General features: G+C 33.6%; 1 protein-coding gene across 2 annotated transcripts in view; it reads left to right on the forward strand.

Annotated features, from left to right (window-relative positions):
* The window catches only part of LOC128242661 (zinc finger homeobox protein 4-like), an 82,537-nt gene that overhangs the window by 14,094 nt on the left and 40,606 nt on the right, over positions 1–27,837 (forward strand). For both annotated transcript variants that reach the window (XM_052959901.1, XM_052959900.1), the window contains exon 3: positions 12,937–16,345. In XM_052959901.1, coding sequence (XP_052815861.1) covers positions 13,030–16,345 — 3,316 coding nt within the window. In that variant the 5' untranslated portion in view covers positions 12,937–13,029. The remainder of the gene's footprint in view (positions 1–12,936; positions 16,346–27,837) is intronic.

Genomic DNA, 27,837 nt, shown 5'->3' on the forward strand with positions numbered 1-27,837 from the left:
TTGTGTACAATATGACATGTTGCAGAACATATTGAATTGCCGCAAAAACAATTGTTTTTAAATATGTAGTTTTAAAGTATAAACAACTGAATGAAGTTTCTATGAAGGTTCTAAATATTATAATGCTAATGTAACGTGCGCCATACCAATCTTAAAACGCCATTATTAATGATATGTTATTATAATATTCTAAACATAATAATGATACATTATTTTATGCTAAATTACATGTATACAAACAGATGGTTAATAAAACAACATATAATTACTTGCTGATTAAAATGTGCCATTTCTTGTCATTAACATTTTCATGAGTCTGGCAACACATTGCAAGTTGCAAATAATTTTTATATAATCATTGTCGATTGGAAGAGAAAGAAACTAATTACAAAACATTACTTCAGCTCTTGAATATGGTCTTCAACTTGGGTGAGGGTGGGCTGAAAAAAAGGTTAATTTTCCGCGTGGTGTTTAAGCCAGATTTAACAAAAGCATGCAAAATTTTATTGTTTTGTATACCTAAAAAACTTTTGTGAAACTTGGTATACTAGCTTTTTATATTTACATGAAACTTGGTACACTGGATTCTTATATTTGTATAAAACTTGGTATACTAGCTTTTTATATTTATATAAAACTTGGTACTAGCTTCTTATATTTTATGAAACTTGGTACACTAGTTTCTTATATTAGCATGAAACTTGGCACACCGGCTTCTCATACATGTATTTACATAAAAACTTGGTTCACTAGCTTCTTATATTGACATGAAACTTGGTACACAAGCTTCTTTACAATGACAGCAATAGTTTGATGTATTATAAAGATTTCCTTCACAAAAGCTGTGATATTTGTTGTGTTATGTTCCTTGGGCAACTTGAAATAACAGATGGGTGTGTGCATTATTTTGTAGAGAAACCTTTGTTTAAAATGCCCTGATAGCTCAGTGGAAGAGCGTTCGCGTTCGCATTCAAACCAGGCTGCTTCAAATCCAAAGAAGTTAAAATATCATACCAGTAGTTCCCTTTGCTATGCACTCCATATTTAGAGGGTAGTACTGGGGAAATGGTAAATTCAGTACTTACTAGCTGAGCCCAGGAACTTGTATCCAGTGTATCATGCTTTACACCAAGCACTCTTAAGAACCAGGAGGTCTCTTTGCAAACAGCTAGGGTATCGCACCTGGATCTCATGTATCTTGCTCTATTTCTTCAAATCTTCCAATGGGAATTTAATAACTTTTATATCATGTCACTTTTACAGGGGTTTAAACACTATTTTAGTTGTAATGGAGCCATGGCAGGGTTGGGGCAGACCTTGATAAACTCAAAGATCTAAACATATGCTTTTTGTACTCTTCTTTTGTTAAATGTCATAAACCTCCATGTACAAGCTGGGTTTAAACCTCCATGTTCAAGCTGGGCTCAAACCTCCACACACAAGCTAGGTTCAGACCTCCTTGTATAAGCTGGGCTCAAACCTCCATGTATAAGTTGGGCTTAAACCTCCATGTACGAACTGGGCTCAAACCTCCATGTTTTAGTTGGGCTCAAACCTCCATGTACAAATAAACTAAGCTGGGCTGAAACCTCCATAATCAAGCTGTGCTAAAACCTCCATGTAAGAGCTGGGCTCAAACCTCCATGTATAAGTATGGCTCAAACCTCCAGCCATCAGTTCTAGAATATGACTACAAAACTTTTTAGCATCACCATAACATTTTAACGAGTATAATTAATCATTTTTGTATGCAATGTCTTCACCAACGACTGTTATTTTTGTTCACAAATTCTTTTAAGCCATAAATGCAGTTTAATTATTTAAATGATCATTTTGCTGTTGTGTACCTGCCTTTACATTGGAATCATGACATTGATGTCACATGTTAATAATTTAGACTTTCACAGAAATATTGCATTTTATGGGAATAAAATCTAATTAATGAAAACAATGTAAAATCAATAAGCAATTAATGTTTTAGCTGATCATTTTGGATTTTCCTGCCATCCCAGCGCAGCATTAATAAGCCTAGAAATTCTTTGTCTAATTATAATTGGCAAAGGATTAATTAGTTTTGAGCCATATGAGTCACACTCTAATTAATGGTTTTGGAGAAACTGCACTTCGGAAGGGTTTCGACAATAAAACTTAGGCTCGTTTATTCAGAAATTAGGAAATGCTGACCTCGTGGGAGGGAAACAGTTTTAATTAGTGATGTAGAATCAACTGTGTGGATTTATAACTGGCAAAGTTGGTGTATTTTTGTGAGGTTAGTCTTGGATATCCAGTGTTAAAAATTACTTCTTGTTATTATTATTATTATTATTATTATTATTATTATTATTATTATTATTATTATTATTATTATGATTATTACTTTTATGTGAAAACTTATCTTATTAAAAATAATAATTTTGAGATTTCCTTTCTCACAGAATCAAAATACTGAATGGAGATCATAATTATTGAGGAATTATCAATACTATCTTGCTGAAATGTTTCAGAAAAAAGAATGTACATAGGGTGGGGTCTAGGGTGAGATGGTGTATTTTCCAAAAATATGTGTACATGTATGTAAGAAGTAGCTGTTTTAGTGGTATTGTTTTCGGTTCTACTTTGTGTTAAAGTGATACTCGTATTTATAATCAATATAACAATAATAAATTTGAGTATTAAACTTTACCTACTTACTGAATATTGAAGTCTGTTGGTCACATCATTCAAATTTGGGTTGTATATTATCACAAGAAATACATATACAAAAAACTTAACTGACTTGTTTGGTTTACACCAACAGACTGGTTTGGTCACCACCAACTGTCTGGTTAGGTCACCACCAACAGACTGGTATGGTCACCACCAACATAATAATTTGTTCACCACCAACAGACTGGTATGGTCCCCACCAACAGACTGGTACAGTCACCACCAACATAATAGTTTGTTCACCACCAACAGACTGGTTTGGTCACCACCAACTGTCTGGTTAGGTCACCACCAACAGACTTGTATGGTCATCACCAACATAATAATTTGTTCACCACCAACAGACTGGTATGGTCCCCACCAACAGACTGGTATGGTCACTACCAACAGGCTGGTACGGTCACCACCAACAGGCTGGTATGGTAACCACCAACTGTCTGGTAAGATCACCACCAACAGGCTGGTACGGTCACCACCAACTGTCTGGTTAGGTCACCACCAACAGGCTGGTACGTTCACCACCAACATAATAGTTTGTTCACCACCAATATACTAGTATGGTTACTACCAACAGACTGGTTTGGTCACCACCAACAGACTGGTTTGGTCACTGCAACCAAATTAATGTGCTTACATGCCAGGCTTCTCTCTGGTGTTATTTAATGTTTTAATTTTAATGAGTATTTGGTATGTAAGATGTGGTATGCGGTGTGCAGAAATTAAAACAAGTTGAAGAGCCACAAAATAATTCAATAATCTCTTATTAAGAAGACATTATGATAGTTATTCTCAATATGGTGAGATTTTTTGTTAATAATTGAATTGCACATAACTCTGCATGATCAGTTTCTGATTTGAAGAAATTCTTTTATTGAAACCGTCACCATTATAATGCAAATGAAGTCAATAACAGGTTACTAATTTGGCATTGTAAAAATTGATCCCTTTTCTAACCCAGGTGCATCAGCATCCTGTATTCTCTTTTCTCCTCCTTTTGAAGAGTGTATTTTTTCAACCTCCATTATTGAAGAGTACCCTAACATGTTTCTATTCAACATTCATTTCCCAGGTGATGTTAGGCCTTTGAGAAAATTCCTTTGTAAAATCCATAAAAATTTAATCCGTTTATCATTAAGGAACAAATTAATTGCATTTCGCTGGATGACTGAATACAGTATTTCACCTCATTTAGTGGAATTCATCAAGATTTGACCTGAGGAATAGATTTTCGATAATTACCATCTGAAGACGCTGAGCCCAAAAACAAACAGGAATGTGAAAAAGAAAGGAAACAAGTTCAACATGTTTCAGAGCCGAATTTATTGAAGGCCCCTATTTCATGACCATTTAATTGAAAGGATTTACTACTGCAACAGTATTTGTTTCCATTTAATTGGGTTTCAATGAAAAGGTTTGTCATTAATGGTTTGACAAACCTTTTGGTGGGATTTTTTCAAAATTAATGATAATTGGATCCAGTGGTTTTGACCCCAGTCTGACCAGTGGTCAGGGACTGTTTCAAATTTCTGTAGCTGCTTCTTGTTTTATGAACACTAATACACTCTGTCATATCCAATATTATCATACCTAATTGACCTTTTAAAGTTCGGAAAAATACACCGATATTATATAAAACCACTGTCTCCAGACTGAAGCAATAATATATATAATAAAATTATCAACTTATGGTTATAATGGGGTGGGGTGGTGGTGGTTTTCGTAGCTGTCATGGCGTTGTTTACATCAGTGTTTATTTTTCATGCCCTTTATGTTTGATTCAGAAGTAAAAACAGTTTATAAATTTCAGCTAGAATCAGTTAAATGATATACATTATCGCTTATCGAGGAGGACGACCATATTATTATACTTTTAACTCCACGGCCTGGGTAGGACAGAGGCACCGCTGTGATTGTAATTTAGATATTTAATTGCTATTCGGGATGGTTTAGCCATGAAAATATTATAGTTTTCACTTCTATGATTTAAAGTAGAAATTTATGTTTACTTAATTACTTTTAAAGTTTAACAACAAGTCCTGAATTTATTATTTGCACATAGGTAAAAAAGATTATGATATACAAAGTTTAAAGAGAACTTTGCTTGCTAAATATGTGAAGGGTATATTAATTTTATTTTAAAATTTTAATATTATCATTTCCTGAAGTGCTCAGTGTAAAGGACACTTAAGATTGCTGTATGGGAAACATTTGGTAGGGTTAATATAGGTGTCCCCCTCTTACTCTGGAAAAAGTTGCAGGTTCAAGCCCAATATATACTTTATACACATTTTGTAGTGTTACAAAACTACTTTCTCCTATATGTCAGTGTTTCTGGCAGTGGTTATAAGTTGCCTGCAAATCATGACTTACATATAGGGATTCATCTGAGCTTGACGTCGGCGTCATCAAACTTGGTAGGCACATTAGTCATGGTCAGTAGATGACCCCTTATGATTTTGATCAAGGTCAGGGTGACTTTTACTAGAAGAATAATGAGCACACCCAACAGGAGAAACACCCGATATGCAGAATTCTAGTTCTTTGTCCATGTCTATTTGCCCCCTCACTTAAAGAAAGTGCAAATGTAAAAATACATCCCATATGGGTATAATTCTAAAATTTCCAAGCCATTGAGTCCAAAGTAATTTACATTCAATTAATGGAACTTTTACAGTGACAGTCCAAGGAACTGCTTGACATTTAACTTAGTTAAGAAATTTATAAAAAAAAGTCCCCCCCCCCCCCCCATAGGCAATCTGTAGGTCCTGATTATGCCTCTAACTTAATTGAGCCCCGTGAACTATTTCCAAGTTAATTGGAAATTTTCATGGCGCTTAAATACAAGGAAACGGAAAGAAACGGAGAAACAGGCTCCTGCTAATTGCCTCATTTTACAAAGAGACCCTGTTAATTAAAGTCAATCAATCAAAGTTAATTAAACCTCTGATCTTAACGATTCTGATTTATTTGTTGCAAGACTTATTCCACTGAACTCACTTTTACATGAAGTAAATTGGTTATCCGCCTTTTATGGTGATCTTTCAGTTGCGAGATTGAATTTTAAGTGAAGTTCAGCAGTTTTATTGGGGTAAAAATGGTTTCGTAATTCCTAAGCACAGTCATGTATATTTTTAACTCTGGTCTGCTCTTAGAAGATTTAAAAGTCTTATCCTTGGTGTTGAGCACATTTTAAAGTGAGAGTTTGTGCACTCTTTTCTCCTAATTATCACATAATACAAGTTTATCAAAAGTTTTCAAGTGGTCGCTTTCAATAATCTCCTAGAAACACATAAAAATACACATTCATTACGGTACAGATAGGCATTCTGAAAGGGCCGAAAAATGCCATTTGAATTGTCCATTGCGGCCGTCGGCCGTGGTTATTGTTAACAGCGCTGAACAAGGTCCATAACTGTGGCTTTAAAAGGTGTACAGTTATTTCCCCTTGATCAACTTAGGAAAGAAGACAAGTGCTTATTGCTAATTTCTTAAACAACAATGAAATGACTGGTTGTAACATAGTAAACCATTCTTTTTGACCATTATGTCGAAAATATTTCCAATGGAACAGCTGTTTTAAGCATAAAATCTTCATTTAATTATACAATATGATATACAAGTAAAAATAAACACATTCTTTTAAATTTAATAGGATATTTTAAATAGTTACTTTGCTATACAATAAAGTGATTTAAGTGCAATTTAAATAGGAAAATTAGCTAATGCAAAAATGACCTTAATTTTAAGAAATTAATATAAAATTATTTTTTTTCGGTATTTGATACATGCAATTTGAAAGTTAATTTTGCAGATCATAATTTGAAATCAGAGATCTTTAATGTCTTCAAATAATTACTGCAAAAGTGACAGATACTTGAAAATCTTCAATTTCATAATTTCATTTATATAATTATTGAATTTAATTTCGTAATCTGAGTTATTAGTTTTATAATGGGGTTTGCATCTGGGTTTAATATAATTGTTGATTGAATGATAGGATGACATTGATACAATAAGATTTTCTTGGAACTCTCAATTCTAAAAGGCAAATAAATATTGCATTGCATTACTGAATGAAGTATAATATTGCCATTTTAATATTAGGAAGAGTTAATTAAGTTGTTGCTTCTTTTATGATTATAATATGTCGTATAGTTTTTTATTTATATCTCTTTACAGAACATTCTAATAAAATACCATATGCTATTTCTATTTCTAAATTATCATTCCAGAAATTATTTTATTCATACTGTCTTAGTTGTAATAATTTTGAAATGGCTATGAAGACGAACACTTTGTGAGATCACATTTGGTATTAATTTCAAGATACATTTTCACTCACAATTAAGATTTTCAACAATTAATACATTTGTTTTGATATTCCAAAAAGAATGAATAAATATGGAAAATAATTGTTCTTATGAAGAATACCGAGTTTAATTTGAAAGATAGGCGCAGAAACGACGGTATTTCTACCTTATGAGACGATAGTAGATCAAAGTAAATCTTTTAGCACTCACCAATCATTTAATATTTGTGCGTTTTCAGCCATTAAATCCATGGTTACAATCTTGTTATCAGTAATTAATATTTTCCATAAATGCATTATTTAGTAAGAAGTTAAAGGTTTATCAGTCAAAAATTATGTTTGTTATACATGTGTATGTATTGATTTTGAATAAGAGAGTCACTTTCATAAAATGCATAAATTTTTCATGAATTGTTTATTTTCTTTAAATAGATGTTGATAAAGTGATGGTTTAAAATAGAACTCGTGTGAACTCATAATAAATATGTGAGATCATAACAAATCCTGAGTTACAAAAATAAAAGGTAAGTTATTACTGTGAATCAAATGTTTTAAAATAATATCACATGGCTTACTAAAATTCAGTAATAAAATTTTCTAATTTTACATCATTATATTTTTTTATAGAAATCCACCCGATTCTGTTCAACTACTTAAATTTATGAAGTGGTAGCATAAAATACATAAAATGGAAACATGTGGTTTATGAATTATGCACAATAAATTAAGAATTAACATATTTAAGCATGTCTGTTTAGTAAGGTATCAGCGTGCATACCAACTGTATAAATATATTTGTTTTTGTTTAGTCCAATGGTGAATCCATCAGTGTTTTTTTTTACTAGAATTGGAATGGGGGGGGGGGGGGGAATTAACAATTTCTAGTCAGAAATGTTGCATTTTGAACGTATTTTATTACTTTAATTCTCCGATATTGATGTAAAATGTAAACTTGGACAATTTTAGGGGTGGCGTGTGCCAGGTGCAACCCCTCCACACCTGTTTCTGATACAAGGGGAAATATGTATCAAGGCCCATAAATCTTTGCATAAAATAATGTCTACTAAGAAAAGGAAACATATTATGACGTTCGTTTGCTGCGTTTTCTCTTAAAATGTTTAAGAAAAGGTTACACTCCTTATGGATATTTGAGTAATCGAAACAAATTAGTTCAAGTTGTATAGTGTATCTTATTTCGGTTTATCGTAAGCAAGTCAGAAATATTCATAATTGTTAATTCTAATTGCCAACTGCTGTAGAAATTTGTGCTCAAATGGTGTGGAAAGGCAGTGAAAATGTATTCAAATTAACGAATAAATAGTCTCATTACATTATAAAATTGCTAGCAGGGGTACTTAATTGTCAAATTATTCATATCGCAAAATAACATGAGAAATATCATGTATGTCACTTTGATTAAAGTAATAAATACTGGCTTTTAAAACATAATTGTAAACTTTATTTCAGCGAATTATAGCTTGTTTTCTATTTATTAACAAAGGTTTACATTATTTCTGTAGTCTAGAAAGGGGGGTTACTCTCCTGAGAATACAAAGATAAATCAAGGGAGATAAAAAGGAAAAATGGACCAAAATAAAATAATATAACAGTTCAAAAATTATTCTGTTGCTTGCAATTATTCGTAAAAAAAGATTATAAATATTTGTATGTTTGAAAAGATTTATGTTGTGTCTAATGAGTTTAGATTCATATATCAAAAAGTATGTTTTTCAACACATATTGTATATTAAATAGATAACTATCAATTTAAAATGATGTATATTTTTTTGATGTCCAATTACAGAGACTTGAAAGTATGTTTACGCTAATTAAGGATAAATATCTTATAAACTTCAATTATTTTTTGAAGAAATGTGGATTAATGAAGTACTTATTTATTTCAGACAATACATAATATTAGGCTTTCCTTTAAACTTTTGAGATGAATTTGGATTTGATTAATTAAGTTAATTAAGCAATTAATTAACTTAAAAAAGTTTCTGACATTCGTAAAATGTTGATTTATTTATCTTATCGTTTAATTACTGACAAATGTACACTTTTGCAAAAATTTGGAAGTTCATCAGTTTTGAAATTATTCTTGATTATGCTAATGGATAAAAAAAGAGATCAATTGCGATCATTTTTGAAGTAATTATTTATTATGAAGACCCATACAAGTGTACCAAAACATATTGTTGATGTGTTTTCCCAGCATTATATTTGTTTCCTAAGTTCCAATTAAAAATCATAAACAACAATTTACAAGGTCTGCAATATGGTTGTGAAGCAACAATTATGTATAACCAAAGATATTGTAATTAGTTCTAACACCGTATATAAGTGGTGTTGCAAGGTTCTTTAAAAAGTATTTCACTTCAACGCAAAGCAGCGAAGCCTAATTCCGGAGTGTAAAATAAGTGCCACATAACCCTATTGTGCGGTGATAATTGCGCTGGTCAACTTCGAATGGAGCACTGACCATTGTTATTTCCAGCAATTACAAATAACACTGCTAATTACGTGGTATAAAGTTCTAATTGAATCTCGGCTGAAATTATAGTGACCATGGCAACGGAATTCCTTTCCACTAATTGATATTTGTCATCCATGTGGACATTTAATTGTCCACTATTAATTCAGTTTGAAAAGAAAATGTTCCGTAATGGTCAAGCATAGAAAAAGGTGTCATTCGTACATTCAGCGACCTTTTGCCAATTCACACGAAACTTAGCACGTTACAATTGTATGAAACCCCAGGATCTCTCATTGTTTAAACTGTATAAGAGCGCAGTCACTAGTTGTTAATTTTGGCCCCAGGGTTCATGTTTTGTATTTATCTGTATTAACCTGCGAACAATCTTAAGGATGAGACCAAAAAAATCTTTCTCCTGGTGCATCAATTTGATGTTGTTTGTTTAAATACGGTTAATATTTGAGTTTACAAGTTTTATTGATAGAAGATATTATATGGTTGTCACTGGTTTGGTAATTAATATTTTGGATGAGTGGTTTCTATGGTTTTAAAGTTGAAAGGATAGGTAAAACTTACCCAGTGTGTTACAACTTTACAACCGAATACCTTTCAATGGAAATGGTAATTATATGTTTATTCTTGATTTTTGGGGTAAAATATTATTTATGTCTTATTTCATTTATTAACAAATAGTTGATGGCAAATTCTGTCTAAATTTTATTTTTCACTGTTTTTATATTGTTCAGGGCTTGCATGGTGTTATTTAAATACAACAAGCAAAACATAATGTTAGCCATATCTTGGCAGTGGTGGGTGGTGTTAGTAGTTTATATTCCGGGTCCCGGCATGAGCACATTGAAGGGTCCCAGAGTGACAGTTCAACCACCGCACACCTATCCTGGGCGGTGAACCAGTACTAGGTGCCCTTCACTTCTGCAAGGAACTGACAATTTCTGTACATGCCAGGGGCAGTGGTACAGTGCGAATGGTCGTAGAAAGGATTTCATAACCATTCACAACAGAAGTGACCTGGTCCGCCCGGGAATCGAACCCGGGTTGTCCGATTAACAGTCCAACGCTCTACCGATTGAGCTAACCGGGCGGACATATCTTGGCAGTTCTTCAGTTTAGACATTATATATTATACTATGATTGTGAAGAAAGTTATGATAACTTATACTATGTCACTCTCGTTGGCACGATGTTGCACAAGAGTGTCATGTCTTGTAATGTGGTGGAAACCGGAGTACCCAGAGAAAACCCACTTTTAAGGCTTAGTGACTGATTTCCAAACTCACATGCGCCCAGGCAATTCTTTAACATATTAGCATGAAATTTGATGGATTTGTGTGACAATTCTCACAGGTGTACTAAGGCCCATAACTCATGTTGTAATCTTTGGGCAATTGTTCAGAACTTTGGTTAAATTTAATGACTTGATAAACAACATCGTTGTTAAAATGTAAAAATGAAATATTTTATTATGTGCTCTTATATTTAAATAACCCAAGTACATTAACAGCAGAAGTCTCATATCTTGTTAGAAATACTGGAGATCATAAGTGTCTCTGTAGAGTAATTGAATTGAAAGTTAACAACGATGAAGTTAACAACGCCCCAGTAGATCATAAGTGTATCTGTGAAGTTTAAAGAGCAATACTGATTTGAAAGTTAACGTTAACAACAGCCAATTGTTTCAATTATGCCCCTTAATTGACAGAAAAAAACAGAAGAGGGTTATGTGTCCGCATCAGGTTCTCTTGTTTGTGTTTGCTGGTAGAAGTGTGATAGTTTATTGAAGTGTCATCAACATGTATATATCGCATTGTAAAATAAAACACTATAAAAATGTATTGCCATTCAAAGTATGTGTTATGTAGGAAATTTTAGTTTTAACACAATAAAATTTATAATTAGAATGAACAAATTAAATACATATATAACCTAGTATGGATATTTCTTTTGCTGTTCAGCCTGGATTTTTTTTTAACATGGATATTATCTAAAAAAAATCCTATGGTTTGACTTGACAAATATTAATGTTTATTCGACTGTTACCAGTATTTGAAAGTAATTTGTGTCTACATTACAGAATATATAATGAAATTATCATTATTGTTTCCATTTTGATAGCATCTTATTTTCTACGACAATTTTTATTGTAATTACTTTTAAATCCAGTAATATTATGAAAAATTATTGCAGTTGAAATTAATTTGGTTTCGTGTGTCTGTCTCTTTTGACTGTCATCCATCGAAAATTAGAATTTTTCATTATTACTTTTTCGTTTTGAAGGTCTTCAATTTAGAAACAAGATGAATTGTAAAGTTTTAAATAAAACACTCTTATTGTTTTCTCGGGGTAATGAAAACCGCTTCTGTTTTTAAATACTTTTCTTGGAAGAAAAAATTGTCATCTTCTCGATTAATGTCAAGATGTTGATCACACAATTGTTTGAAATCGAAAATATAAAGTCATTAAAAGACCTGACTCTTCTGATAGCAGTTAAAAGAAATTGTTTCATTTTAAAACATTGATTTATTGTCCCCCATAACTTATTAAACTTAACTTTCAATTATACCTCCATTCTTCTTAGTAAAAAAAGGTTTAATTAAAGTTGTTTCATACAATATCTCCTATAAATTCTTAGAAAATATGCCTTGCCATTTAAATGAAACAGATTACTGAGGAAGGATGGAACGATTTGTAGAAATAATTGAAAGTGTTTAAATGTATAATTAGCCTACTAATAAGCAATTTAGTTTAGTCAATTTATTCGAGAATATGAATGGGTCGCCTGGCAACAATTACAAAGCAACATTTTTATTATTTTACTGTAAAAAAAAACTGTACAATTTTTACAATTATTTACCAGATATAATACCGAAAAAAAATCAGCTTTCATTTTCAAAATATATTTCAAGATCTTAATGAAATCAGCCTGTAATTTAGTTTGAAAAAAATGTCAATGGTGTTTATGCCAAAGGCATCAAAATCTTCTATTTTTTCTCAGTACAGTTTCTGCCATTAACCCCAGAAGGGGGAGGAGGGGTGGGGGGTGGCAGGAGGGTTTGGGGTTACTCCTTTAAGAACATTTTAACCTTTTCTAGAACAAAATGATGCATTTTGAGCTTTTATTTTCCCTTTCTTCTCCGATATTGACATGAAAAGTAAACTTTGACGATTTAAGAGTAGAGGGATGGGGAGGTGTTCATGCGCCAGGTGCGCACCCCCCAGAATCAACTTGTGCTTATAATGGCAATCATATTTAGTTCAAATTAAACAACAGTATGGCATTGCATTTTTAAATTATCTTGTAGTTGGTAGTTTTAAGTACATTGATAACATTAAATTTTGTTATGTAAACTTAATAGAACTGAAAAATCTTTCAATTCATCCTGTAGAAGATAAGATGTAAATGAAATATTTTTTTATATCTTTTCAGGTACCGAAGCAAGATTACCTAAGATTCGAGATGTTGCTGAGTTTCCATGACAACATAAACTAACAGATCCCGTTTGATCCTAGGGCTACCAACATGGCCCTGGAATCGAGCAGCCCCTTCGGGTCCACCCCTGGGTCAAAGGGCCGGCCCCTTTTTCCGGACAATGGAGACCTGGAACCATTTGGGTTTCCCTTTGTTAGTAGCTCGGCCACAGTGTACAACTCGACAGACCATAATTCATCAGTATTAAATGTCAGCCATTCCATTCCGATTTCCGGTAAAAATTACTCCAAGCCTTCACTACCTGGTTTTCATGATGACATTGATAGGGACATTATGCCAGTCAATGACAAACACGCTAGTGATCATTTAAAATGTAATAGCATTGAATCGACAAGGAGATCAGAGGGAACAGAGACGAGCGGAATAAGTGAGAGTTCAAGTAAGTTTCCTGATCTGAGTAGCGAAGGTGCAAACATGGACAATGCTGAAGAATCATCGGATAATGAGGATTTAGTCGAATGCGGAAACTGTGACAATGAATTCCAGAGTCTTCAGGAGTATATGGACCATACTTGCGCGGGTAATAAAAGTGATAGGAGTGCTAACACTGACAGTGCTGATCGTGTAGGGAAAAGTAAAGAAATGAGTGATGTGGAAAGTTTTGATGGAAAGATCGTGTATAATCCGGATGGTTCTGCCTACATTATAGAAGGTGACTCTGACAGTGAGATTGAGTCGATTATTGATTTGCCAAAACAGGAAGGTGTTATTGTAGACAAGAAGGGAAACTTAGACAGTATTCCATTTGGAAAAGTTATTCCACAGATTGACAATGCTTTTTTTGTTCCACGAAATCCAAACTCATTTTTGAGCAATCCTTTCATGCTACAACAGAAATCTCAGACTACACCAATCATGCACAGCTACAAAGTTTTTGACTTGCGTTCAGGAAAAAACAAGAAATCCTCACTCTCAGGTGAAAAGTGTGAAGAAAATCTGAATTCCAAATCATTATCTGCGTCGGTACTGGGCACCGAATCTTCTACCTCAAGTTCTTTCTCTGTATCATCATCATCAGCATTTGCATCACAAGCTGTCACTTCAGTTCCAACAAAGCCCATTCTTATGTGTTTCATATGTAAGCTCTCGTTCGGTTATGCTAAGTCTTTCATGTCACATGCAATGTCTGAACATTCTATGGAACTGAATGATGAAGAAAAAGACATTATGTCTCTTAAAAATTCTTCAGCAATTATACAAGGTATTGGAAAGGAGAAGGATCCCCTCATGTCCTTTCTTGAGCCAATCAAATCAACAAATATGGACAAAGAATCAAAGTCAGTGTCAAGTTTGAACTCAAATTTCAGTGAAAATGCTGTAAATCTTGCTAAAGATACTACGAATGTCAGCTATATTTACACAAAGCCAAAGCTTTCATCAGAGTCATTCAGTGAATATCAAAGTTCAGTTGCAAATCAAAAGGGAGGAAAAGACTTGTCTATAAGGGATATTCGGAATCAGTTTTCAGGTCGAAAATTTGATTGTGATAGCCCTGAAGCTAGGTCAGCAAGTACCCCAGTTAATCAGTTGGATAGAAACGAATCTGATCGTGAGAGTAAAAGACCGAAAATGGACTACAGTGATGATTCTAACTCTCAGACAAGCTTTCCAATAACTCCTATTCAGAAGTACATACAGGATCAAGAACTAAATTCCCAGTCTCCTAAGTCATTCTTGCCACCCTACTCAAACTCCCAGCGCCCGTATTTCGGTGTGTGCGAGGATCATCCAAATGGTCGTGTGGCAGGGGTCGAATGTCCGAGCTGCGACATGATTCTCAGTTCTTCCCAGTCACTTGGCGGTCATATGACTATGATGCACTCGCGAAACTCTTGCAAGACGCTCAAGTGTCCGAAATGCAACTGGCATTACAAGTACCAGGAAACGCTTGAAATACACATGAAGGAGAAACACCCTGAGGGTGATCAGAAATGCATGTACTGTCTGACCAATCAGTCGCACCCCAGACTTGCCAGAGGGGAGAGTTACTCGTGTGGTTACAAGCCATACCGCTGCGAAGTCTGCAACTACTCCACAACGACTAAAGGAAACCTCAGCATCCACATGCAGTCCGACAAACACTTAAATAATGTCCAAGATCTTGCCAACAGTGGAGGTGACCTGGCGCAGTTCAATAAGCACAATAACATGGCATCAGCCCATCACTTGCAGACCCCACCTGCCCAGCCCCACCCCTCTCACCTTGCCACACCCTCCCCGTCGTCCATGAAGGCACCACCTCATCAGCAGATGCTGCAGCAACAACATCAGCAGCAGCAACAACAGCAGCATCAACAACAACAGTCAAGTCAACAGGAGGCCAAGAAATTGAAGCCAAAGCCTACATGGCGTTGTGATGTTTGCAATTATGAAACAAATGTTGCGAGAAATCTACGCATTCACATGACAAGTGAAAAGCACACTCACAATATGATGGTGCTGCAACAAAACATGAATCATATGAAGAGGGATATGCAACTCCACCAGCAAATGAACCAGTTGGTAATGCTACAGCAAGACCCGTCATTTCTTGGTCTTTCTGGTCCAATTCCGGGAGGAATAACTTTCCCGTATGATAGTTCACTTATGATGGGTGGGCTGCCGACTGGTTTTGGAGAGGCCCCGGTAGATTTGAGCAAAGAAAATGGTGCGGCGTCTGGACAGAACGGAACTGAAATGCAGGAAGTTAACAGACTATTCCAGTGCTGCGTGTGCAATGTATTTGGGACTGATTCTCTCGAATCACTTCACCAACACTTGCAGATGGACAGAACGAAAACCCATGAGAGCGAAAATATATCTGTGTCCAATGGCACGTACATGTGTAACCTTTGTCAGTATAAGACAACGCTGAAGGCGAACTTTCAGCTGCACTGTAAGACTGATAAACACATTCAGCGATTGCAGCTTGTCAATCACATTAAAGAGGGCGGACAGAACAATGACTGGCGTCTTAAATACTTAAATGTAAGCAATCCAATCCAGGTTCGGTGTAACTGCTGCGATTATTACACAAACAGCATCCATAAGCTCCAAATCCACACGGGAAATCCACGCCACGAAGCAAGCGCCCAACTGTTCATGCACCTCCAACAGCAGGAGAGCCCGCTCGGGAAGAAGGAGAAATGCTACGTGTGTAACCTGTGCAAGTTCAATGCGAGAACGAAACTGAGCCTCATGCAGCACGTGCATTCTGTTCAGCATCTACACAGTGAGGGGATCAAGCAGATGGAGATGCGGGAAAGCGGGCAACAGGAAGTGGACATTGGGGACATTTTCATCGTGCGTGAAGTTCAGGACCTGGAGACCTTCAAGTTTGATGACGAGACCTTGTCACTTACAACAAGTAAGTTGGTTGTTAATGTTGTACAATGTTATACTGTCAGAGATATTTTCACGGTGCAATTAGCTGCCTTCTTAAGGCTGTTTCCCCTTGCAAAAATATGTTCGAAAAACATTACATTTTATTCCAATTTGATAAATTCAGATTCCCTTAATGTATAAAAAAGCAATTGCAAAATCTGGTCAAGATGCATGCAAAAGTAAAGACATGTATATTTGCTTTTATTATATATTAGCTATTTTGGCATGATTTTGTATTTTTGGCGCACAGGCGGTAAGAAAAATTTCACTGACTGTATATTGCCTTTTAATTACATGATGTGTTTATTGTAATAGCCAATATTTATAATACCATTGCATTTGAATTCAAAACAATTATGGAAAAACGTGAACAATTTGAAACTGTTCATATTATCATCATGGCATTAGGTACACTTAAACCATGCAAACATTGACAGCAATTTACAATATGTGAGGGGAGTTTCAGTCACAGGTTGTGAGACATTATATTTCTTATATTAGTATGTTCGTAATCATATATAAAAAAGCTATCTACAGTGTGTATGAAGCAGGTGTTGAAACATTTTTTTTATCAATATCTGCATAATCATAAAAGGTAATCTACAATATGTATGAATCGGAGTCAGATGTAGTCGGAGATGGATTTACAATTATTTTTTTTCGGTATAATTATGTACATCATAGTATAATGTAATTACATAAAAATGTTTTGTTTTATTTTAACCATTGCTTAACCATTGCTGACTGACACTGCCACCTACAGTATCAATGTGAATTATTTTTATTTATAGACTTCATTATTTTTTGCTTAAGACATATATTTTAAGCTGTACTCTCACATATTGACTTCTTTTTATTTTTTGTCTTGAAATGAACCAATCTTTGTGTAAATATCTGGAAAGCAGTGATATAAGACTGTTGACAAAATATCAGATTGCAGTTTTTAATATTTACGTTTGAAAATTGAAGTTTTGTGTCAAAAAACTTTACTTAAGGTTTAAGAAAAATTAAAAATAAAAAAACCTGTGATCTGATCCTTTGTCTGCAGTCTGATATCACTGATTCTCAGACATTTACACAAACATGGGCTCATTCTAAGACAAAAAATGAAAAAGTTGTCAAAACGGTCCATCTGTGAGAGTGCAGCTTTAAATTAAATAAAAAATTATTGAAACATGCATGTTTAAGAGACAATTGCCTCACACTTTCCACAAGATTAGGAGGAAAAAATACTTAACATGATGCAGGGTTATTTATCAATGCTGTTTTTCATAATTTATTATATAGAGCTATTGGCAAGTTTGAATATGGGCAATAAATTCATTTTGAACATTAGTTTTATTCAATGGGTGAGAAAGTGGTGTAATAATTCAGAAATTGTATTATGTTAACTCAATTTATGTTCATTTGAATAATTAGTCTGATATGCATATATAAATGGTGCGAAAAGTATTCAGTTTCTTTTCGTTTAAAATTTAAATATAATTTGCGTAGTCTTAAATCAGTATAAGAATATGTAATAAATATAATTAAGTATAAAACTAATTCAATATAAGTGTATATGTGGAAAAAAGGAAACCATGAAGAATATGTTTTACAGTATGTCTTTTTCTCATGTTTTTCTGTAATGTTTAAATAAAATAATTTTGCTGTTTTACCGATGATTTCGATGGGAAACCTTCTTTTATTGCGTTGCTTCAAAATGCTTAACATTGTCTTTATTGTAATGATTATATAAATGAAGCATTATTTAGATTATTAGTTTATGATAACACCATCCCTGCAGTGAAATAAAATTTTGTCGGCAACTTTGTCATATGATCAGCAGATGAATATTAAAAAAAGTGTTGGGTCATTTTTCTGTTTATAGACAATATAACACAATTTTGAATATCATTTGCAATATTAAAATGTCATCAGCTTTTTGCGCATTGACACAGTGCCAAAGTTTTACATGTATGTTTTTGAAACATGTATTGAAAAGATATAACACAGAAGTAGGGAATGCTAGGAGGGTTTGTTTGTCATCATTTTTTGTTTGTCTGATTTTGAAGAAAAAAAGTTGATGTATTATGTTAGTCTTGGTGTCGCGATCAGGAATTGTCAGCAGCCATAGCATAAGATCTTTAACTCTAGCTTAAATAATTCACGAGTTATGCCCCATTTTTCAACTAAAAAACACAATTGACTCGAGCCTAGGGGTTTAATTTTCAGCGTTCTTTTAAACGTTTTTTCATAAAGAAAATCGGTATTGTGTAACTGTCATAACCTTTAAGATGGGCTTATTAACAATGGTGTTTAAAAACTGTAGCAGCTGGCCATATGTTTAGAAACATGCTTATTATCGTGAGACTTGGTTCATTATGACAATTATGCACTTGATTGTATAGCAAGTCCCATTACTCAAACTTCAACAATGTTGAGTTATCCCCCTTGTTGTTCAACCAAGAGAAGGTGGTGGGCAATGTTAAGTCTGTCTCTACACATGTTCCTTATGACAATTATGCACAGGATTGTAAAGCATGTCCCATAACTCTAACTTAAACAATATTGAGTAATTCCCCTTGTTGTTCAACCAAGTGACGATGGCATGCATTGTCATTTTGTCTCCTGTTTATCAAAGTCCAGTTTGTGTTCTGATTTTGTTAATGAAATACTTTAGTATCAGTTTAGTATCAAATGGCCCATTATAAGTGTATACCATTTTATTTTAGCTCAATTTTGAATACTATTTGTTGAGGTGATATAAGTCACTTTGGAGGCCTGATTTCCTGGGTATAAACCAGTTTTGCAGGGTGTCCTTTTTTTGAGCGGTGTCCCAAGGGCACAAACCCACAATGTCTTTGGTAAGAGATGGACACCTTAACCACTAGACCATTCTAACCCACAAATGACCCTTTTGGCTTGTACATGTATAACGAACATTGTTCTGTTTGATTGCCATTTTGAATTGCTCGTAAAATATTCACTAAACCTTTCTTGAAAATGTGACAGCCTGGGAGACCTCCGATGTCTTATTCTTGAGGCATAGACTAATATAGTATGTTTTTTTTTATTAATTATATATTTGCCATTAAAAGTTTAATGATCTTCAATTGCCACTTTTATGTTAAATTGCAAATTTAAAATTACAAAAAAATATAGTAACAAATAAAAAAAACATGAACCATTGCTCATGTATAAAGTATGTTGCTGTTTTTTTTGTACTTCAGTAACTCCGATAATTTTATTCTACATGTCTACTGTTTATTCTGAACTGTTTAATTATCAAGCCCATTCATCCATTAATTTATCCTAAAGCTGTAATTATAAGCATAGCCTTGTTCAGGCCTTCAGCCATTAAATGTTTAATTAACATTTTCATTAGATTTGAAATGAATATTTGTGTTGTTAATGTAATGTAATTTGTTTTATTTCATGTGTTATCTTTAATGCTGTGATTAAATTTACATGGTTCTTTTCGAAATCTTGAATATTGATGACGATTATTTTTTTAAGTTATTTGTCATTGATACGAGGTTTTGTCCAGCTAAATAAAATACTGATCTAAGGGAGGCAACTCACTTTGTGTTCAATCATCCCCCATTGCAGAGTTAAGGATACGTTATGGGAAAAACTGATAATCACCAAAATATTTGGTATCAGGGTTTCTATCAAGCTGTCTTTTTTAAGATCAATAGAAATATTATTTATGATTGAATTTGGCTAACAGTGAGGCAACAGTATGCAAATTAATATTTTACATTTTTTATATTAGATTCTTGGATTCTGTATTTGCGATGCGCTCAATTTTCATCTCCTTCACATATATCAATAACTATTTCAAAGAACAAAGTAGAGATAATTAACAGTTACTTATTGGTTGGATGGAACATTTGGTTACCATGGCAACAAGACATTATCTGTAGAAAACTTATGTAACAATTGGACCCCATAGTTGCATTATTTCTATATATGAGGCGTTCAATATTTTTACAGCCATTTTTAAGTTAATGTAATTTTGATATATTGCTGTTTTATATGTGCTACAGTCTGACAGTCGGTTTTGGGTGTCAGACAAATTGTAGCCGGGTGATTCCAGCATCTTAATTTGATTGTTTTCTCTGAAGCATATCTCTATAGGAGACTCATCATTAGGGGAAAATATAGGTACAGACATTTTTCTGAGATAATCTGTTTTTTTGCAAAACATATTGATTTTCAAGCTAAACGCCAGCCTTCCGAGTTCATCCTGTGTCATTTTGATGTGAGAAATTTGATTAATTGGAACATACATGAAATTTTCTTGAGATAATATTCGCAGGGCAAGAAAATGTAATTGCCACTGGCTAGATTTGAAGCGATGAATCATATGCATATAATGAATTATTTGTCTCATGGAGCGGTCCCATAAATTTCACGTCTGGATTTGACGCTAAGTAAATATGAAGTTTTAAAGGAATTACTGTACACAATTTAGATTACTGAAACCCCAAGACGATAAAAATAATTTTTTTTAAATATTTCCCACAAAAATTTAATTTCTGTATTTCATGGATTTCCTTTAAATATTAAATAAAAGGAACTTAACACAACAATTTCTACTTACTGCCTTCTCGAGGGATGTAAAACGGGGCTTTTTTGATGGGCATTTATCAGTTAGGCTTTTGCAAATAAACATTTTTTTAAGCAGCCCTAATTTTTTGCATTGATTAGCAATACTAGTTAAATAAAATAAGTGTTAAATTTTAAAGGGACTTGCTCATGTTTTTGGATCAAAAATTAGTTTTCCCGGAAATGCTTCTGAAAACACTTATTTCATCTTTATTTTACTCCATGATATCAAGATCATAGCGAATACAATTGTAGTATTTATTTTGATGGTTTTAGTGGGATGGGAACCCGCGCTGGTAAAGTCATGAAAAATCTAGAAAACAGATGCCTTAACTACTAGGCCACCAGGACTTATACAAAAGTGAATGATATTTTTACCTTTTTACAATACATTCAAAACATTACGTGATACTATGTCTATCAGCCAATCACGCAACAAAGTATTGTTCAATATTGTGGTCTTCAAAGACAATATTTGAACAAAAATCACCTTATGCTGAAGGGTTTCAGCTTCTCGTATCTTAGTTACTCCTTATGATTTGCAACACCTTATTGCGTCATACGTCAAAAGAGCATTTTACAAAAACATGAGCAAGTCCCTTTAAAGTTATAAAATCCTTCACTTTATATAGGTCTGTAAGCATCATATTTATTCTAAAAAAAAATGCTTGAACTATTTTATTATTTTTTTCACTTTTAAAATTTGAAAACTGCTGTGAATTTGAATTTGAATTCTGCCTTTTTTTGCTCTGAGCAACAGACAAAAAATGCAGCATGGCGTGAAAGCATTTCCATTTAAATTGCCTTACAAATGCACTATGGGAATGAGGAAAAATCAGGGAAAAAGCCTTTTGTCTACATACCAGAATCAATATCGAAATGCTATGTCTAATTATGGAACTGTTGGCTGCTACGAGAAACAATTATTAGACTCCTATGAACAACAATGCATCAGCGCTTTGTATTATTTTACAGGAATGTTGAGTAATATCTGTTGTTGTTTTCTGACGGAACACAAAAAGAGGGCAAAAGAAATTCTATTGGAAAGACTGAAAAATGGCCAGTTAAAATATTTCTGTCTGCTTTTCAGGGTGCATTTTTAGGGGCATGCCGTTACATGGGCAAGATCATCAATTGAGATATGAAAGTGGAATTGTTCTTAGAATGTTTTAGCTGTCACACCTCGATGTGTTTGATTCTTGCATGGTTATTGAATTTCCAAGAATTAAAAAATGAGATGCACATTTTTGTACTTCCAACTCGACTTATAAATTACGAAAATTATATAGATCAAATTAAAATCACTATAAATGTGTATGCCTCTTATCCATGAGTTCGAGAGTCTGAGCTATACAATGGGGCATGGTTGTTGGCCTTTAAAATGGGAAACAAGGTATTAATTTTCTGCCTAGGAAACTGACTTAAGACAGGGAGTGACCTTTTTAAATCTAAAATAAATTAGTATAAACTAAAATTTCATTAACACCGTGCTCACAGTCCAGGGCTAGTATTCAATATTGATCTTATCCTTATCTTTAGACATGCATCAGTGATTCCATTCAGCCTATTGGTCAGCTAAATATACAGGCCAGTCAAAACACTTAGTTTCTAATCATAAATCTAAGTTCAATCTAAGTTGCTTATTCAGAATACAGCCCCAGGGTAATAGCCCTGCAATTAAGAATCATTTTGGTGTTCCAGAGGTCATGGTGTTAAAAGTCACGTTGAATATGCCCGCCAATGACATCACCATTTGACAATTTTTTTTTTTACCAAAACGACAGCCAAGTATTATTTAGTTAATGAATTGTTTTATTTAGTGGGTAATTCAGCAGTATGTGGGTGTGCTGCCTAGAAGAGAGACATTTGCGCCAACACTAAGTGAAATAATAATCCTTTATGCTGCTGCCTATTAATGTTTATTTAATGAATTATTAAAGCAAAAATAAACAATAACTTGAACATCTGATAGTACTCACTGAATTAGATATTTTTTCTAATTGCCCAGCTCAGATGCATTTCTAACGAATAAAATATTTAAATCTGCTTTACCTATAATAATACTGCCATTTTGTGACTTATATTGATTGCTGTGGCTAAATATGTCAATGACATTCTGCCGTACCCTTTTGGCGAATATTTTTTCTTTTCTTTAAACAATAATATTCGCCTCTTTTTTCTCACCGAAAGGCTTGGCAAACGAACATCAATTATATTTCAAAGCTAATGAAAACTTGGCTGATTGAACTGATTCATTAAACTTCTATATTTGGTTTTGAGAACAATGTCTATTGACGGACAAATGATTAATTTGTAATTTATGTACCAGATATTGAAAAGTGCCTTCTTCAAGTTATAAAATTGATTGCATTCGAAAAACAAGAAACTTTAATGTTTATTCTTTAATGTACAAAAACTTCTTAACATCATAGAATTTCTACAATTAGTATTTACACATTAATTTCGGCTTTGTCTGCGCGGACATAAAAGAAAAAAAGAATACAAAGAATTTAATCTTAAGTTCCCAGGCTTTTAAGAAAATATTCTATTAAACTTATAATTGTGAACTATGTGATTAATTTATTTTACTCATTATAACAAGTAGAAACTTTTGTTTGTTGAATTTTCAATAGTTTTTGTTACAATTTCTATTAATGGTTTTCCTGTGTTCTTGCCCCACTTTGAACGTGGCTGTGTTTTAGTCTAAACATCCATTTTTGAACAATGCAATATTTTTTCACCATAAATGACTGATTGAATATTTTATTTGATCTGGGAGACGCTGGTTATTTGTATAGCAGTGTGTTTGTTCAACTTTGTATTAAATAGTGCCTAAATAAACATACATATTTAGATCAAGAACGGGCTTTTGTAACGCGTTCTCATCTAGTTAATGAGTGTCGAAATACGGAGAAAGGAGTCCTTCTCTTGAGCGGAAACAAAGATTGCGTCAACTCTGTAATAATATTTGAAGTCTATCTTGTTTACCCCTTGTATCATGTATTTATACAAACACGAAAATCTAACTTTGTTATTAATTAAATCTTTATGATAGATCCTGTCAGAACATGATCAGTGTTTAAAGTTCATTTGAAATGAACTGTTGAGGAATAAGTAATGCAACTGTGCAAAATAATCAGGCACATATAGTGTATATTATCATATGGTAGGCCTTATTCCATTCCAGTGGCAGTATCTATGTTTTGTGTTTTTTTGCATATTTTTTTAGATATTATTGTGACATACAAACCTGGATGAAGCAGAATCTCACATTTAAATTAATATCATATGCACTTTAATGTTTAGCATTCTTTTCGCCAACATCCTGTCAATTGTTTATTCTATATGCCTCCCTTTGTTACCCGAGTCGTATTTCAGTATTTCACAAAAACTCATTAAACCTCATCAAAAATCTACTTGATAAATTAGGCTGATTTTTCTCCAACCCATAAATGGTTATCCGATTTTAAAAAGAATGCGTTGCCGTTGACAACCAACTGCGATTTTGTCTAACTTTTCACCTCTTAATGGTCGACAGATAAAATTCACTTTATCTTTTCATATTATAATCTTAATTGTAAAAGATGATCGCGTATTTTATTCACTGATTAAAATGAATACTTAAACCTGAGTCATGTGGTCTAATTTCTAAAGTTTTTCTCCCCGATCATTCAAAGACAAGTATACAATTTATTCATTACCGGATTTGAAAAGATATAACTTATGTACATTTACATTATTCAAAATTTCCCCCATTCCATCTAATGAGAACTGGATATTGGAATTTTCTTACCATGCAGATGAAAAACAAGAGACACCGACATCTTATTGAAATCGTATACCCCTTAGGTGACCTCCGGATTAAAAATTGACAATAGACTATTTAGAAAGCACGCTTAATTTCTATTGGTCTTTGATATAGGTTGATTGTCATTTCAACGGTAGGGAAATACAATAAGAAAGTGGCAAAACTTGTACTTGATTAAAAGGATGGAATATAGTTATGATGGAAACAATCGTCGGCTTGAATAAACCCATATCAGGTAAGTTTTATATGATTATTTTATATTAAATCAATAGTATTTAGTGTGTTTAAGACGTGTTTAATATTGTTTGACTACTTTCGATTACTTTTCGTATCTTGTTTAAGATGTATTGGTGATTTTCTGGTCAGATGTGTCGACTGGTATTCATGCTCCAAGCTATTTATAGACAATTGGAATAAAAATGGCGGGATCTGGATTGGTATTTTACACTGCAGACTTTCCGCTGTTGATAGCATTATCTGAATGATAGACTTGTATGCATATCTAACAGAGAAGCGTATTATAATTATTGATTCAAGACAAATACTCACATAATCCCGTTAAAAAGAACATGACTTTTGGGTGAGAGAAAGAGAGATAGAGAGAAAATAGCCAATGTTAAGTAATCTCAAAATCATAATTCAGTGAAGGAATTTTCAATTGATGAATGTCGTCTGCAAAAATTGGTAAAAGTTCATGGAGTCTCAATCGCCATCTCAAATAAAATGGATATAATGTCGTGGTCAAGCCTATTATTGGAGCAGTCAAGGTCATGTGACAAAGCTGCTGCAGCTGTCTTAAGACAAAATGGTGGACCGAGCGTTATTTTTGGATTGGTTAACAACAGTCGTGATAGAAAAACTCATAGGTACTTGTTTCTTAATATATATGATTGTTTTCGTTGTGTAACAGCTGTTGCTTTACATGGTTTGAAATTTAATTTGTTTTTAATAGATGTATGGTTGACAAGTTGTCTGTTAGGAGCTTGATATATTTTCATGAAAGTGTGAATGATGGTAGGAAGAGATTTTTAAAATACTCTCGGAAAATAAAGCAAGCCGGTTTGTTATTTTTGTCGGTATGCCCGTATGATACTAAGATCATCATGCGACTTACAATGTTTTGCCCGAATAGAAGAGGGGGGAGGGGCCAGGGGGGACGGATTTTAGGTCAGGGGGGAGGGGAGGAAGGTCTGGGGAGGAAGGTCACGGGTAGTTGTGTTGCCCCTCACACACCAGGGGATTCAATATAGACAAGAAGGGAAATTTGTCAATCCCCTAGGGTCTGGGAATGTTAAGAAGCATTAAGTTACACATTAAATAATGTTCAGCTATGAACAGGGAAGACATATTCATCACGTTTTTTTTTTCATGCATCCAGTATTATGTTAATAATCTAATTATACCCATATCCTCATTACCTGTAACAGGTAAATATCCGATTATAAACGTTTAGTTGTAAAATGATTCAAGACGGACGCAAAAAGTCAACAATATTCATTCACAATATTCATGACCTGCATTTTACAAGCATGTAAAAGTATGTGTTCCATAACATGGAGTCATGTTAACCATTTTTGGAATGTTCTTTCAAATTTGGCAGTTTCAAAACAGAATAAATTGCGTGCATGGACATGGACAAATGAGACAGCTGTGTGCATCATTTCTACATGATAAAGATGTACTAAGTGGCTCCTATCAACAACAGTAAGACAAAATAATTAACCTAAAGCTTAGGTAAAGCTACAGCTGTGTTTGAAAGTACAGCTACAGCTACAGCTGTGTTTGAAAGTACAGCTACAGCTGTGTTTGAAGTACAGCTACAGGTGTGTTTGAAGTACAGTTACAGCTGTGATTCAAAGTACTGTTTTACCTGTGGTTGAAAGTACAGTTACAGCTGTGTTTGAAAGAACAGCTACAGCTGTGTTTGAAAATACAGCTACAGTTGTGTTTAACTGAACAGCTACAGCTGTGTTTAAAGTACAGATACAGCTGGGTCAGAAAGAACAGCTACAGCTGGGTTTGAAAATTTAGCTCCAGTTGTGTTTGAAAGTACAGCTACAGCAGCTGCTGTATATTTATAGGTATAGTTATAATTTCCAGCGGTAGCTATGTATAAAATACAACAACAGCTGTTTATTTATAGCTGTACCTTTACTACGGAACATTCAATTAATTACAACTGTAGCTTTAAGTCACTGATGTCATATTGTAACTTGTGAGCCACTTGGTATGCCATTACTTGATTGCATAGTTCTCTCTTACATGGTTGTGACAGACGGATATCATGATTGTTCACTTTTTCTAGAGAAGTATACATACATATAGACAAAGAATTTTGAACACAATAACTTAACAGTTAATACAACCTGCATGCCGTAGTGCACAAAAAGTAGCCCACCCTTACACATACCCATACATGTGGTGTAAAATATTCTCTCTATTTACTCAAAATTGACCTGATCTTTGATATTAGATACTCTGTGGATGACCACTTAAAAGTGTCCCGTTAGGGGACAAATAAAAGTTAAATATTAACTTTTGCGTCTCTGAGAGTAACACTACCAGAACTTTGCTGTAATACTATGGGGAAAGTCGCTACTTTTAAAATTAATTAAAAATAAGGCTCATTTAAAGCATATGCCTTTTCAAACAATTATACAATTATGTAAGAATAAACACGCTCACTGGAAGGATACATGTCAATAAAACTTAGATAACCTGTTTACAGAGTTGCTTCCCTTGAAATTGGAAATGTTTATTTTAAGCACTGATCTAGAGTAATTAATTTTATTTATATCATATGTTGAATCATAAATTGATTGACTGATGAACCGACATATCTCTCTCTAGGCTGACCGATTGATTGATTGATTGATTGATTGATTGATTGATTGATTGATTGATTGATTGATTGATTGATTGATTGATTTGAAAGCACACATAATAAAATATGCTACAGATAAACGAGGTATAATGTTATATTTATTATTTAATGAATTTTTGAGATAAGACAAAATTTCATCTAAATTGTTTGGCATTAGTGTCTCCGATCAGTGCTATAAGCATGTTTCATA

This window comes from Mya arenaria, chromosome 8 (genome assembly GCF_026914265.1).
Source record: "Mya arenaria isolate MELC-2E11 chromosome 8, ASM2691426v1".
In the NCBI taxonomy this organism is placed as follows: Eukaryota; Metazoa; Mollusca; class Bivalvia; order Myida; family Myidae; genus Mya; species Mya arenaria.